Source organism: Pongo abelii, chromosome 2, assembly GCF_028885655.2.
Source record: "Pongo abelii isolate AG06213 chromosome 2, NHGRI_mPonAbe1-v2.0_pri, whole genome shotgun sequence".
NCBI classification, from domain to species: Eukaryota; Metazoa; Chordata; class Mammalia; order Primates; family Hominidae; genus Pongo; species Pongo abelii.
Genome location: NC_085928.1, coordinates 207,379,653 through 207,395,600, shown reverse-complemented (window position 1 = coordinate 207,395,600; position 15,948 = coordinate 207,379,653). Strand labels below are relative to the sequence as shown.

The following is a 15,948-nucleotide window of genomic DNA, read 5'->3' as shown; positions in this document are numbered from 1 at the left end:
TCAAGTTGCACGACACGATATTCTGTACTCTTTCCTCTCCTTTCCCCAAATGGAAAGATCATCTCCCCAAGCTCCACTGTTTCCAGTTGGGGGAGTGGCAATCCCTTCACTACCAGAGCTGGTGTCTGAGTTGTGTGCACCCCAAATCCACAGGCTCTGACCCCAGGGCAGTGCCAGGATGTGCCAAAGGAATGCAGTCCTGTGGCCTGACTGCCTTTCAAATTTATTCAGGACCCAAGTCCACTTTACTCAACTGGTGGTGGAACTAGCTGCAACTCAGGTTCCTACCACTGGGGCCGAAGATTCTCCTCTGGCTGGAGCTAGTCTGAATGCTCCCTCCATGGGTGCTGGCAGAATTCTGCCCTGTGTTGTATTCCATTGTGACAGGACAGCACTAGAGTTTCAATGCAAAGTCCCACAATCATTTTGCTCTTCCTCCTCCAAGCACACAGATTCTATCTCCGCACACTGCCAGGGGATAGGGAAGGGGTGGTGTAGGCAATGCAAGAGTGTCTTTCCTACCCTCTTCAATGCCTCTTTCCTTGAGATGCTGTTAAAACCAGGTACTAGGATCACTCACCTGATTTCTGGTTCTTATGATTTTGTTGCATGGATAGTTGTTCAATTTGGTGTTCCTGCAGGAGGACGACGGTTGAAGGGTACTATTCTGCCATCTTGCTCCTCCTCCTCTCAGCTTAACCAATTCCTATAAAACCCCTCCCCACACACATATGTATGTGTGTGTAGACATATATATATATATATATTTTTTTTTTTTAAAAGCAAACCTCTGGGCTCAAGCAATGCTCCTGCCTCAGCCTCCGGAGTAGCTGGAACTATAAGCACCTACCATTTTGCCTGGCTTTTTATTTTTTTGCATATACTTGTACACTTTTTTTGGAGGGAGACATCAATCACAATATTTTACCCCTAACTACGTCAGATGTTTTCTCCTATATAACCACAATCTCACTATCTCTGAAAACAAAAGATATTTAACATCAGTTTACTAATATCATCTAATGCATGAATGACCAAGTATGGCCCACTGCCAGTTTTTATTAAGTTTAATTGAAACACAGCCACACTCATTACTTGGGTATTATCTATATCTGCTTCTGTGCTGTAACAGGTCAGTAGATAAATCAAAGACCATAAGGTCTGCAAAACCCAAAGTATTTATTATCTGGCTCTTTCAGAAACAGATCGCTGACCCCTGAATATATTACAGTCTATACTAAAATTTCCCCTAATTTACCCAAAATATTGCATCTCTTCCAATCCAGGATCCAATCAAGATTAACTCGTTGCATTTATCTGTCATTCGGTGTGGTTTTCATTTGCTTTTCTTTTACTGTGAAGTTAAGCAACTTTTTATATGTTTAAGAGCCTTTCTTGGCCAGGCACAGTGGCTCATGCCTGTAATCCCAGCACTTTGGGAGGCTGAGGCAGGCAGATCACTTGAGGCCAGGAGTTCGAGACCAGCCTAGCCAACATGGTAAAACCTGTCTCTACTAAAAATACAAAAATTAGCCAGGTGTGGTGGTGTGCACCTGTAATCCCAGCTACTTGGGAAGCTGAGGCAGGAGAATCGCTTGAACCCGGGAGGCAGAGGTTGCAGCAAGCCATGATTGTGCCATTGCACTCCAGCCTGGGCAAAAGAGCGAGACTCCATCCAAAAAAAAAAAAGGCTTTCTTATAAACCTTTTCATCACTGAGTCTTCTAGTGAGTTCAGGGTCTTACTAGTTTTGTTTTTTTTTTTTTTTTTGAGATGGAGTCTCACTCTATCACCCAGGCTGGAGTGCAGTGGCATGATCTCAGCTCACTGCAACCTCCGCCTCCTAGGTTTAAGAAATTCTCTGCCTCAGCCTCCCGAATAGCTGGGATTACAGGCGTCCGCCACCACACCCAGCTAATTTTTTTGGATTTTTAGTAGAGAAGAGGTTTCACTATCTTGGCCAGGCTGGTCTTGAACTCCTGACTCCGTGATTCACCTGCCTCGGGCTCCCAAATGCCACCTTGCCCGGCTAATAAAAAATAATTTTCTTTGTGGCTAAGTACATGTTCAATTTTTACAAATATTCCTGAACCACAGCAATAAATGTATATTCTCTTAAGGAGCATAAACATCTATTAAATCAATTATATTAATTGTAATTTTTGTGTATGTCTTTATTGTCTACTAGATTTATCCACTTATGAGAAAAGTCTGCCACTATCAACATTTTACCAAGGTCGTCTTGTTTCTGTTTTAATTGTATTACATATATTTAGCAACTGTGTGCTTTGGTGCATAAAGATTGGTCATTATATCTCCTTTATATTGAAATTTGATAATTACACAATTTGCTTCTCACCTTAAATTCTATTTCAACTGCTACTAATATTATTAATATTCCTTTCTGTTTTTGTTTCAATTTGTCTAGTACCTTTTCATTTCTACAATTTTTAAACAAATTATTATTACCTGTAGAGGAAAGGTCTGTCCCCCAGGCTGGGGTCCAGTGGTGTGACCGCTGCTCACCACAGTCTCAAACTCCTGGGCTCAGCAATCCTCCCACCTCAGCCTCCGGAGTAGCAGAGACTACAGGCACACACCACCACGCCCAGCTGCCTAGTACCTTTAATTTTTTCTTTTAATGAAAACTTGAATTTTTAAAAAAATTTTACTTTAAGTTCCGGGATACATGTGCAGAACAGGCAGGTTTGTTACATAGGTATACATATGCCGTGGTGGTTTGCTGCACCTATCAATCCGTCATCTAGTTTTGTTTGTTTTTTTCTTTTTAATTGAGACAGAGTCTTGCTCTGTCACCCAGGCTGCATTACAGGCATGAGCCACCGCACCTGGCTGTCATCTAGGTCTTAAGCCCTGCATGCATTAGGTATTTGTCCTAATGCTCTGCCTCTCTTTGCCCCCAACCCCCCGACAGGCCCCAGTGTATGTTGTTCCCCTCCCTATGTCCATATGTTCTCATTGTACAACTCCCACTTATGAGTGAGAACATGCAGTGTTTGGTTTTCTGTTCCTGTGTTAGTTTGCTGAGGATGATGGCTTCCAGCTTCATCCATGTCCCTTCAAAGGACATGATCTCATTCTTTAAATGGCTACATAGTATTCCATGGTGCATATGTACCACATTCTCTTTATGTAGTCTATCACTGATGGGCATTTGGGTTGGTTCCATGTCTTTGCTATGCGTACTGCAATAAATTTACGCATGCATGTGTCTCTATAGAGAATGATTTATATTCCTTTGGGTAGATACCCAGTAATAGGACTGCTGGGTCAAATGATATTTCTGGTTCTAGATCCTTGAGGAATTGCCACTCTGTCTTCCACAACGGTTGAACTAACTTACATTCCCACCAACAGTGTAAAAGCATTCCTATTTCTCCACAGCCTTGCCAGCTTCTATTGTTTCTTGACTTTTTAATAATTGTCATTTCTGACTGGCGTGAGATGGTATCTCATTGTGGTTTTGATTTGCATTTCTCTAATGATCAGTGATTAGCTGTTTTTGTTTTGTTTTGTTTTGTTTTTTTGAGACGGAGGCTTGCTCTTGTTGCTGAGGCTGGAGTGCAATGGCACAATCTCAGCTCACTACAACCTCTGCCTCTCAGGTTCAAGCGATTCTCCTGCCTCAGCCTCCCGAGTAGCTGGGATTACAGGCCCCCACCACCACAACTGCCTCAGCCTCCCAGTGTTGGGATTACAGGCGTGAGCCACCACGCCCAGCTGACGAGCTTTTTTCATACGTTTTTTGGCCACATAAATGTCCTTTTTTTTTTTTTTGAGACAAAGTCTCATTCTGTCGCCCAGGCTGGAGTGCAGTGGCGCAATCTTGGCTCACTGCAACTTCCACTTCCCAGGTCAAGCGATTCTCCTGTCTCAGCCTCTCGAGTAGCTGAGACTACAGGCATAAATGTCTTCTTTTGCGAAGTGTCTGTTCATATCCTTTGCCCACTTTTTGATGGTTTATTTTTCTTGTAAATCTGTTTAAGTTCCTTGTAGATTCTGGATATTAGATCTTTGTCATGTGGGTAGACTGCAAAAATTTTATCCAATTCTATAGGTTGCCTGTTCACTCTGATGATAGTTTCTTTTGCTGAGCAGAAGCTCTTTAGTGTAATTAGAACCCATTTGTCAATGTTGGCTTTTGTTGCAATTGCTTTTGGTGTTTTTGTCATGAAGTCTTTGCCCATGCCTATGTCCTGAATGGTACTGCCTAGGTTTTCTTCCAGGGTTTTTACGATTTTGTGTTTTACAATTAAGTCTTTAATTCATCTTGAGTTAATTTTTGTATAAGGTGTAAGGAAGGGGTCTAGTTTCAGTTTTCTGCATATGGCTAGCCAGTTTTCCCAGCACCATTTATTAAATAGGGAATCCTTTCCCCATTGCTTTTGTCAGGTTTGTCAATGATGAGATGGTTGTGTATGTGTGGTGTTATTTCTGAGGTCTCTGTTCTGTTCCATTGGTCTATATGCCTGTTTTGGTACCAATACCAAGTTGTTTTGGCTACTGTAGCATTGTAGTATAGTTTGAAGTTAGGTAGTGTGATGCCTCCAGCTTTGTTCTTTTTGCTTAGGATTGTCTTGGCTATACAGGCTCTTTTTTGTTTCCATATGAATTTTAAAGTAGTTTTTTCTAATTCTGTGAAGAATGCCAATGGTAGTTTGATGGGAATAGCATTAAATCTATAAATTACTTTGGGCAGCCAGGAGCGGTGGCTCACATCTATAATCCCAGCACTTTGGAAGGCCGAGGCGGGCAGATCATGAGGTCAGAACATCGAGACCATCCTGGCTAACATGGTGAAACCCTGTGTCTACTAAAAATACAAAAAATTAGCTGGGCATGGTGGTGCATGCCTGTAGTCCCAGCTACTCGGGAGGCTGAGGCAGGAGAATCGCTTGAACCCGGGAAGTGGAGGTTGCAGTGAGCCATGATCACGCCACTGCATTCCAGCCTGGGCAATGGAGCGAGACTCCATCTCAAAAAAAAAAAAAAAAGATTACTTCGGGCAGTATGGCCATTTTCAAGATACTGGTACTTCCTATCCACGAGGATGGAATATTTTTCCATTTGTTTGTGTCCTCTCTTACTTCCTTGAGCAGTGGTTTGTAGTTCTCCTTGAAGAGGTCCTTCACATCCCTTGTAAACTGTATTCCTAGGTATTTTATTCTCTTTGTATCAATTGTGAATGGGCGGGTTCATTCATGATTTGGCTGTCTGCTTGTCCATTGCTGGTGTATAGGAATGCTTGTGATTTTTGCACACTGATTTTGTATCCTGAGACTTTGCTGAAGTTTCTTATCAACTTAAGGGGTTTTGGGGCTGAGACGATGGCATTTTCTAAATATAGAATCATGCCATCTGCAAGAGAGACAATTTGACTTCCTCTCTTTCTATCTGAATACCCTGTATTTCTTTCTCTTGCCTGATTGCCCTGGCCAGAACTTCCAATATTATGTTGAACAGAAGTGATGGGAGAGGGCATCCTTGTCTTGTGCCAGTTTTCAAAGGGAATGTTTCCAGCTTTTGCCCATTGATATTGGCTATGGGTTTGTCATAAATAGCTATTATTGAGATATGTTTGATGAATACCTAGTTTATTGAGAATTTTTAAATGAAGGGATGCTGAATTTTATTGAAGGTCTTTTCTGCATCTACTGAGATAATCATGTGGTTTTCGTCACTGGTTCTGTTTATATGATGGATTATGTTTACTGATTTGCATATGTTGAATCAGCCTTGCATCCTAGGGATGAAGCTGACTGGATCATAGTGGATAAGCTTTTTGACGTGCTGCTGGATTTGGTTTGCCAGTATTTTATTGAGAATTTTTCACACCGATGTTCATCAGGGATATTGGCCTGAAATTTTCTTTTTTTGTTGTGAGTCTCTGCCAGGTTTTGGTATCAGGATGATGCTGGCCTCATAAAATGAGCTAGGGAGGAGTTCCTCCTTTTCAATTGTTTGGAATAGTTTCAGAAGGAATGGTATCAGCTCCTCTTTGTACCTCTGGTAGAATTTGGCTGTGAATCCGTCTGGTCTTGGGCTTTTTGTGGTTGGTAGGTTATTAATTACTGCCTCAATTTCAGAACTTGTTATTGGTCTATTCAGATATTCCACTTCTTCCTGATTTAGTCTTGGGAAGGTGTATGTGTCCAGGAATTTATCCGTTTCTTCTAGATTTTCTAGTTTATTTGTGAAAAGGTCTTTATAGTATTCTCTGATGGTAATTTGTATATTTCTGTGGGGTCGATGGTGATATCACCTTTATCATTTTTTATTGTGTCTATTTGATTCTTCTTTCTTTTCTTTAGTTTAGCTAGAGGTATATTTTGTTAATTTTTTCAAAAAATCCAGCTCCTGGATTCATTGATTTTTTGAAGGGTTTTTTTGTGTTTCTATCTCCTTCAGTTCTGCTCTGATCTTAGTTATTTCTTGTTTTCTGCTAGCTTTTGGATTTGTTTGCTCTTGCTTCTCTATTTCCTTGTTGTTGTTGTTTTTGTTTGTTTTGAGACGGAGTTTCACTCTTGTTGCCCAGGCTGGAGTGCAATGGCGCGATCTTAGCTCACCGCAACCTCCACCTCCCGGGTTCAAGTGATTCTCCTGCCTCGGCCTCCCAAGTAGCTGGGATTACAGGCATGTGCCACCACACCCAGCCAATTTTGTATTTTTAGTAGAGATGGGGTTTCTCCATGTTGGTCAGGCTTATCTCAAACTCCTGAACTCAGGTGATCTACCCGCCTCGGCCTCCCAAAGTGCTGGGATGACAGGCGTGAGCCACCACGCCCAGCCGCTTCTCTAGTTCTTTTAATTGTGATGTTAGGATGTTGATCTGAGATCTTTCCAGCTTTTTGATGTGGGCATTTAGTGCTATAAACTTCCCTCTTAACACTGCTTTAGCTGTGTCCCAGAGATTCTGGTACATTGTCTCTCTGTTCTCATTGGTTTCAAAGAACTTCTTGATTTCTGCCTTAATTTCTTTATTTACCCAGGAGTTATTCAGGAACAGGTTGTTTAATTTTCATGTAGTTGCCTTTTTTATTTGTTTTAAATTGAGACAAGGTCTCAGTCTGTCACCCAGGCAGGAGTGCAGTGGCGTGATCAGGACTCACTGCAGCCTCGACCTCCCAGGCTCAAGTGATCCTCCCACCTCAGCCTTCTGGATAACTGAGACCACAGGCTGCCACCATGGCCAGTTAAGTTTTTTAAATTTTTTATAGAAACGGGGTCTCGCTTGGTTGCCTAGGCTGGTTTCAAACTCTTGGGCTCAAGCAATCCTCCCATCTACAGTAATTTTAGGCCTCCCAAAGTGTTCAGATTGCAGATGTGAGACACAGCACCCAGCCTCTTTAAACGTCACTTCATTTTCAACCTTTCTTTTTCATATTATTTTATGTATATTTCTTATATTCAGCATATAGCTGGGTGTTTTTTACTTAACGCAATCTCAGAAGATCTAGAGCAAGCTTGTCCAGTCCACAGCCCACAGGCAGCATGCAGCCCAGGACGGCTTTGAATGCAGCCGAACACAAATTTGTAGACTTTCTTTTATGGGATCATTTTTGCAATTTTTTTTGTTTTAGCTCATCAGCTATTGTTAGTGTTGGTGTATTTTATGTGTGGCCCAAGACAACTCTTCTTCTTCCAGTGAGGCTCAGGGAAGCTAAAAGATTGGACACCCCTGATCTAGAGGAAGGAATAATTTAGTTTATTATTTAATGAATCAACTCACATATTTGACTTTATTCTTTCACTCTCATGTTTATCATTCAGATACTTTTCCATGAATGTGTATTTTTTGCCCACACTGCTTGTTATTTTTCCCCACCCCAAATGGAATATAAGCATCTTTCATTATCTTTTTTTTTTTTTTTTTTTTTTTTTGAGACGGAGTCTCTCTCTGTCGCCCAAGCTGGAGTGCAGTGGTGCGATCTTGGCTCACTGCAAGCTCCGCCTCCTGGGTTCAATCTCCTGAGTAAGTGGGACTACAGGCGCCCGTCACCACATCCGGCTAATTTTTTTGCATTTTTAATAGAGATGGGGTTTCACCGTGTTAGCCAGGATGGTCTCGATCTCCTGACCTCGTGATCCGCCTGCCTCGGCCCCCCAAAGTGCTGGGATTACAGACGTGAGCCACTGTGCCTGGCCCATCGTTCATTATCTACACAGCTTTTCCTGCTTAAGTAGCATCCAATTATATGGCTGTACATTTTAAATCTGAACGATCCTCTACTAGTTGTCCTACATTTTTCTAATGTAAATACAACCATAGGCCATCCAGTCATACAAGTCACATACGTGGAAGTCATCTTTCACACTTCCTTGTCCTTCATCTCCATAACCAACTTATCACCAAATCCTGTTAATTTTACTTCCTACATCACACTCATCTTCCATCTCTCCTGCTATCATTATAGTTCAAAGTACCATGAATCTGAAATGGTCTCCTGTTCTACCCACATCAACTTTGCTCCCATACCCATCCGTCTTCTTCAGTACTGTTAGAACAAAGACTACAAAGTGGATAATGTCACTTAAAACCCTTCAATGGTTTCCTATTACATTTAGGATAAAATCCAAAATACAAACCTTAAGGCCCTGATCTGTGGATCAGGTGCACTTCATGCCACTCTCTTCTTTACTCTCTGCATTTCAGCTACACCAGCCTTTTCCCATTCTTCTGCCAGATACTTATTCCTTCTGCCTATGTTTCACATACCCCTATTCTCCATTTACCTAGTTAACTTGTATTCATCTTTGATATTTCTGCTTAAATATTACTTCCTATGAGAAACATTCCCTTACCCTCAGGCTAGGTTAACCAAACCTGCATTCCAACACGCTCCCGTAGTACTTTTCTTTTGTACCCACTAAACAAATAATTACACCACCAAAAATATAAATACAAACTGTGGTAGGTGCTGTCTCCACCACTAGACTGAAGACTTTATGAAAGCAAAAACTGTCTCTAATATTATTTTACTTACCACTCTATTTCTTGATTTACTATAATGTCTGGCACTATGATACTGTAAAATAATAAATTTGGTCTTTGACCTCATTTCCTGGCATACAACTCCCTAAAGTCCTTGGAATTTCCGGTATATTTTTTTTTTTTTTTTTTTAGAAAGTCTTGCTCTGTCACCCAGGCTGGAGTGCAGTGGTGCAATCTCGGCTCACAGCAACTTCCACCTCCTGGGTTCAAACGATTCTGTCTCAGCCTCCCAAGTAGCTGGGACTATAGGCACATGCCACCATACCCAGCTAATTTTTGTATTTTCAGTAGAGACAGGGTTCCACCATGTTGGCCAGGCTGGTCTTGAACTCCTGACCTCAAGCGATCTGCCTGCCTCAGACTTCGAAAGTGCTGGGATTACGGGGACATGAGCCCAGGCCCAAAGCGATGTCTTTTTGTATGTTAATGATTAACTGACTGGCTGGCAGCTCCTAGGTAGCTTTAGGGTAAGAGCAAGGCAGAATTAGAGGATTGTGACTTTCAGCCCCACCCAACCCCCCAACCACCAGGGAGAGAAGAGAAGCTAAAGGTTAACCAATGGTCACTGGTTTAGTCAATCACCTATGTAATGAAGCCTCCATAAAAACTGACTGCACTGGGAGAGCTTCTGGATACTAAATACGTGGAGGTTCCTGGAGGGTGGTGTGCCTGTGGAGGCCCTAGAGAATCCCTGTGCCCACTCCCCTACATCTCTTCCCATGCATCTCTTCATCTGAATCCTTTGTAATATCCTATATAATAAACTGCTAAATGTAGGTAAGAACTTCCCAGAATTCTGTGAACTGCTCTGGCAAATTAATCAAATTCAAGGAGAGCGGTGTGGGAACCCTCACTTGAAGTCTGTTGGTCAGAAGTTTCAGAAGCCTGGACTTGCAATTGGTGTCTGAAGTGGGTGGGGGGCACTCTTGAGGCATGAGCCCTCAACCTATGGGACGTGGCGCTGTCTCCAGGTAGACAGGTCGGAACTGAATTAGAGGGCATCCAGCCAGTGGTCGCTGCAGAACTGCTTGCTTGCTTTGGTCACAGAAGTCTTCTGTGCTGACTACTGTTGTGGTGTGACAGCAGAGGAAAAAACAGTTTTTCCATTTAAGCACATAACAGGTACTCAATAAATAACTGTTTAATGCCGGGCACGGTGGCTCACGCCTGTAATCCCAACACTTTGGGAGGCTGAGGCGGGCAGATCACCTGCCTGAGGTCAGGAGTTCGAGACCAGCCTGGCCAACATAGTGAAACCCCGTCTCTATTAAAAATACAAGAATCAGCCGGGTACGGTGGCAGATGACTGTAATCCCAGCTGCACAGGAGGCTGAAGCAGGAGAATCGCTTGAACCCGGGAGGCAGAGGTTGCAGTGAGCGAAGACAGCACCTGCAAGACTCCATCTCAAAAAATAAATCAATAAATAAATGTTGAATGAATGAATCAATGTTGCTAAGGACAATCCTATCTATCATTCACACACACACTCATACACACTCCTCACCTGCTGCTTAAACCCTCTAATGTCTTCATTTTTATTTTTTATTTAGTTTTCTTTTGACATGGAGTCTCGCTCTGTCACCCAGCCTGGAGTGCAATAGTGCAATCTCGGCTCACTGCAACCTCCACCTCCCATGTTCAAGCGATTCTCCCACCTCAGCCTCCCAAGTAGCTGGGGTTACAGGCACCCACCATCACAGCCCGGCTAATTTTTACATTTTCAGTAGAGATAGGGTTTCGCCACATTGGCCAGGCTGGTCTCGAACTCCTGACCTCCAGTGATCTGCCCACCTCAGCCTCCCAAAGTGCTGGGATTACAGGCGTGAGCCACCGCGTCCGGCCTAAACTCTCTAATGTCTTTAAATTGCCCTCATGATCCAAACTCTTTACCAGGGCCTATATGGCCCCACATGACTTGACCCCTGCCTCCTTCCCTGACCTCCTGTGTGTAATACTCCAACATACCAAACTCACTTCTGCTTCAGGGCCTTTAACATTCACTCTTCCATCTACTGGGAATGCTCCACTGATCATTACAGTTTTCAGTGAAATGGGATCTCTTCAAAGAGGCCTTTGCTGATGAGCCTATCTAAAAGAACTAGCCCATCTTCCTCCTGCTACCCTATCCCAGTTACCTTGTATTCTCAAACTGTGTTCTGATGTTTCCATAGCAAATAGCACTTACCACTCTCTGACTAGAGTACATCATACGTAGTAAATTAGGTACATGGTTTTTGGAAATTCTTTCAATTACATGTATGTATATGATTTTATGACTAGATTGTGATATAAAAGTTATTTCTCCTGATGGATCAGTTAGCATTTTAAGAGACAGGATCTGGCTATGTTGCCCAAGCTGGCCTCAAATGCTTGTGCTCAAGTGATCCTCTGGTCTCAGCATCCCCAGTAGCTGGGACTACAGGTGCAAGGCATCGTGCCCAGCACTGGCAAAAAATTGTTGAAAGCTTCTGCTGTCTGCTGACAAGCCTACCAGATAATACCAAATGATGGCAGCTCCTTCTTTATCATCCCACTGTTCTACCACTATAATTGGGACCAGGAGGCAATTAAGGTCTTTCAAACAATAAGATTTAAAAGAAACAAATTTAAAACTTGTCACATTAAAAAGTCTGTTTCTACTTAACATCATATTGGCATTGAAGTTCTTATCCTTCCACACAAAGTGGTTTATCATCTGCATTTCAAATTTGGAATAAAAAAGAAATAAAGAGAATACCTTTTTAGTCCATCTTTTTACTCCATTATATCCTTTGGTTACCAGCTGTCTATGAAAAAAGCTGTTGAAGAAGTGAACCTAGAACAGACAACAAATACAAGTAACCAGATTATATTAGGCTGTGCCCAGATTTAACTTCAAAAGAAAGAAGAAATTTTAAAATGTTTGAATGTAAAGCAGACAAAAAAAAAAGGAAAAATTTCTTCTTAAAAACAATGATTGAGGAGGCAAGTGGATCATCTGGGGTCAGGAGTTTGAGGCCAGCCTGGCCAACATGGTGAGACACTGTCTCTACTAAAAATACAAAAATTAGCCAGGCGCGGTGGCACCCATCTGTAATCCCAGCTACTCAGGAGGCTGAGGTAGGAGAATCTCTTGAACCTGGGAGGCAGAGGTTGCAGTGAGCTGAGATCACATCACTGCACTCCAGCATGGGCACCAGAGCAAAACTCTGTCTCAAAAAATAATAATAATGATAATAATGATCAAAATACAGGAAATACATTACATGGTTTACAGAAAATGCTGTTCCAAAGTTTTATTGGAATGACCTTACAGCTGTGGTCTATAGTCAGATTTGGAATGGGGCCGTAAATAGATTACCTGAATCCAATCAAGTAGAGAAGCAACCTGACAAATCTCTCTAAATCAGGTGAAAAAGCTGAAAGAGGCTATGAAAAAAATGAGGTAACAATTACCTTGAACTCAAGGGAGATGGATTACAAAACTAACTCCATGTGAAGGATGTGGATTTAGAGACTCCTGTTGTTATAGTAACTATAAAAATGCCTTAGCATGATTATTTCTAGTACCACAGAATTACCCTGGCTGTACAGAGTATCAGGTCCTGCATCCTCGGCTTTGAATTTCCGACTTATAAGTAAGTGGTATATTAGCTCATCTCAGATGGTAAACATATTGTGATCTCGAAGTGCTCATTCAGTAACTTGAGGTGATAAAACTGTTCCCTTAGCGCTGTGGTTCTCAGAGTGTGGTCACCTGACCAGTAGTGTCAGCATCATCTAGGAACTTGTTAGAAATCCAAATTATCAGGCCTCATCCCAGACCTATTAAAGCAGAAACTCTGAAGGTAGGGCCCACTAATCTGGTTTTACAAACCTTTCAGATGGTTCTGAGGCACATTCTTTTGATAACCATGCAGCTTAACATACAGATTAAAAGAGCTGCCAGACATAGTGGCTCACACCTCTAATCCCAGCACTTTTGAGAGGCAGAGGTGAGAGGATTACTTTAGCTAAGCCCAGAGCTCAAGCTAGCCTGGGCAACATAGCAAGACTCCTGGCTCTACCAAAAATAAAAATAAACTAGCTGGGTATAGTGGCACAGTGGCACGTGCCTCTAGTCCCACCTACCTGGGAGGCTAAGGCGAGAGGATTGCTTGAGCCCAGGAGTTCAAGGCTACAGTGAGCTACGACTGTGCCACTGCACTCCAGCCTGGAGTGTCTTTTTAGTGTCTCTAAAAAAAAAGGTTACTTTTTATAATTTTAACAGAAATAAATAAATAAGAAAGAGCTTATAGTAGCTGTCTCTAGAGCAGTGATTCTCAAAATTGGTGTCCATCAGAATCATCTGGAGAGCTTGTCAAAACACAAATCGGTGGTCCCCACCTCCAGTTTCTGATTCAGTAGGTGTGGGTTGGAGTCTCAGAATGTGCATTTCTAGTAAGTTCTCAGGGGATACTGATGCTGCTAGTACGGGGACCATGCTTTGAGAACTACTGCCTTAGTTAAGTGTCCTTTTGACTCCATGAATGTTTAGAATTAAATGTACAATGGTGGTAAATGAAACCCTTGAAATTAATACTTTTATGTTAAAGATAATCTATATTGTTTAAACTTCCTGATGATTGAGAGAATTTGACAAGAGCATCTAGTAGATTAGCCTCATGATTCCAATTTATAAATGTATAACAGATTTATAATTTAAGTGGAAAGTCATAAAACATTTTCTATAATTCATAAACAGTATCAGAATCTGACTTTTTAGTATTTATGTTACTTTATTAGATTGGTTTTATAAAGCACTTGGAAATTTTTGCACCTATCAGGCATTTGTGTATTCAGAAAAATACATTAAGTAAAAAAATAGTTTTGATATGAAACAAAACTCTTAAGAGAATTTAGAGTTTATGAGGGTTCAATCTGTATTTGAACTATCAAAGATTTATCCAAGGAAAAATGAAAGATGAGTATTTTTTCACATTTTTAAAGAGAGCAAGATTTTAAGTTAAATGTAAAAAGCTGGCCTGGCATGGTGGCTCACATCTTTAATCCCAGCACTTTGGGAGGGGGGTGGTGGGCGGATCACCAGAGGTCAGGAGTTCGAGACCAGCCTGCCCAACATGGTGAAACCTCGTCTCTCCTAAAAATACAAAAATTAGCCAGGCATGGTAGCACACACCTGTAATCCCAGCTACTCGGGAGGCTAAGGCAGGAGAATTGCTTGAACCCAGGAGGTGGAGGTTGCAGTGAGCCAAGATCACGCCACTACACTCCAGTCTGGATGACAGAGCAAGACTCGGTCTCAAAAAAAAAAAAAAAAAAAAAGTAAAATATATACATAAATGTAAAAAGCTTAGCCAGTCCCTTTTGCACATCTCCCCACCAAAAAAAAGCCCTCTCCAGAAATCAACAAACATACCTACCCTAACACAAATAAATAGGAAAACAATTGCACAGTGATTTTCTTATGCCGAAGTGATTTGATGGGGCCAGGCGCTGTGACTCACACCTGTAATCCCAGCACTTTGGGAGACCAAGGCAGAGGCGGATCACCTGAGGTCAGGAGTTCGAGACCAGCCTGATCAATATGATGAAACCCTGTCTCTACTAAAAATACAAAAATTAGCCAGGCATGGTGACACGCGCCTATAATCCCAGCTAGTCGGGAGGCTGAGACAGGAGAATCGCTTGAACCCGGGAGGTGGAGGTTGCAATAAGCTGAGATCACGCCATTGCACTCCAGCCTGGGCAATAAGAGCAAATCTCCATCTCAAAAAGAACAAAAAAGAAGTGATTTGATGGAACTTACGGTAAAGCCTAGTACATGATCAAGACAAAATTGAACTCTTCTTTTAAAAAATTTAAGGAATGTCAGATAATTACATCAAATGTAAAAACAAAAAAACTACTCGTTTTATTTAATACACAAGGACACTCTCTCCTGCAGAAGAGGAAGTTTTTACTTACTTTGTCTGGGACTGCATCCATTATCAGCTCACCATACATATTAATGACCTATAAAAAGTCAACATAAAACCAGCTTACTATCTCTGCCAGTAAGTTGAAGAAAGAAAAACAAAAGAAATAAATAAAATCAGGCTACTAACCCTATACAATTCAGAACATCCCAATCAGAATAAATAATATATTATTACTGCCAACAGTAATCAAACCGTTTGGATCCTGGGGCAAGTAACCAGTAAAGAATAAAGAATCCTTATTCCAAAAGACAACTGTGAAGCCAAACTAGAGATTATATTTTATAGACTAACGTCCTCTGCAACTTCTCCACACTGACAAACTACAATATACTAACCTGGTCATTCAGCCAGTTCTGACCATCCAGAGTCGCCAGGTCGTCCATATCCAGCATGTGTTTATTATAGAAGATACGGAAGTTACATTTTTGATGTCTGGCCCGATAGTTTGTTATTTCTCTATTGATAAATGGTTTTCTGAAAGAGAAAGATTTTGAAACAAAAGGTAAAAAAACATGAGTACTTCTCAATTTACTGCTGAATATCTTTTTTTTCCTGTAAATCAAGAGAAAAGTCATATATGCCAAAAATTTTATTTTCAAGGGCTTAACTTTAGCATCGTTTATATACCTATTAGAAAAGTCTTCATTAAAGACATCTTTTAATCTTCCAAGGACTTCTTTTTCACTGAGTGGAACCAAACTGCCATACTTCTTCATAACCTCATCTAGGAATCCTTAAATAAAGGAAGAAAGAAAAGTTAAGATGGAAAAACAAGCCATTTTCAGTAGAGTCATTCTCCAAACACTTAACCTACACACAGCACTTAACACATACAGTGGTTAACCTATATTACTATATAATATTGATAATATAAATATTTTTGAAGTTATATCTTTTGTAAAAAATAAAATATATTAGGCTCTAACCAATGCAATCTAGAAAGACATACTGTGAGGAATCATTTCACATTAGATT

At 41.3% G+C, this 15,948-nt stretch overlaps 1 protein-coding gene across 2 annotated transcripts in view; it reads right to left on the bottom strand.

The window, feature by feature from the left end:
• SENP5 (SUMO specific peptidase 5) overlaps nt 1-15,948 on the bottom strand; it is a 67,029-nt gene that overhangs the window by 19,270 nt on the left and 31,811 nt on the right. For both annotated transcript variants that reach the window (XM_002814465.4, XM_054551035.2), the window contains exons 3-6: nt 15,601-15,706; nt 15,309-15,447; nt 14,960-15,007; nt 11,751-11,828 (exon numbers count right to left, since the gene is read on the bottom strand). In XM_002814465.4, coding sequence (XP_002814511.1) covers nt 11,751-11,828; nt 14,960-15,007; nt 15,309-15,447; nt 15,601-15,706 — 371 coding nt within the window. The remainder of the gene's footprint in view (nt 1-11,750; nt 11,829-14,959; nt 15,008-15,308; nt 15,448-15,600; nt 15,707-15,948) is intronic.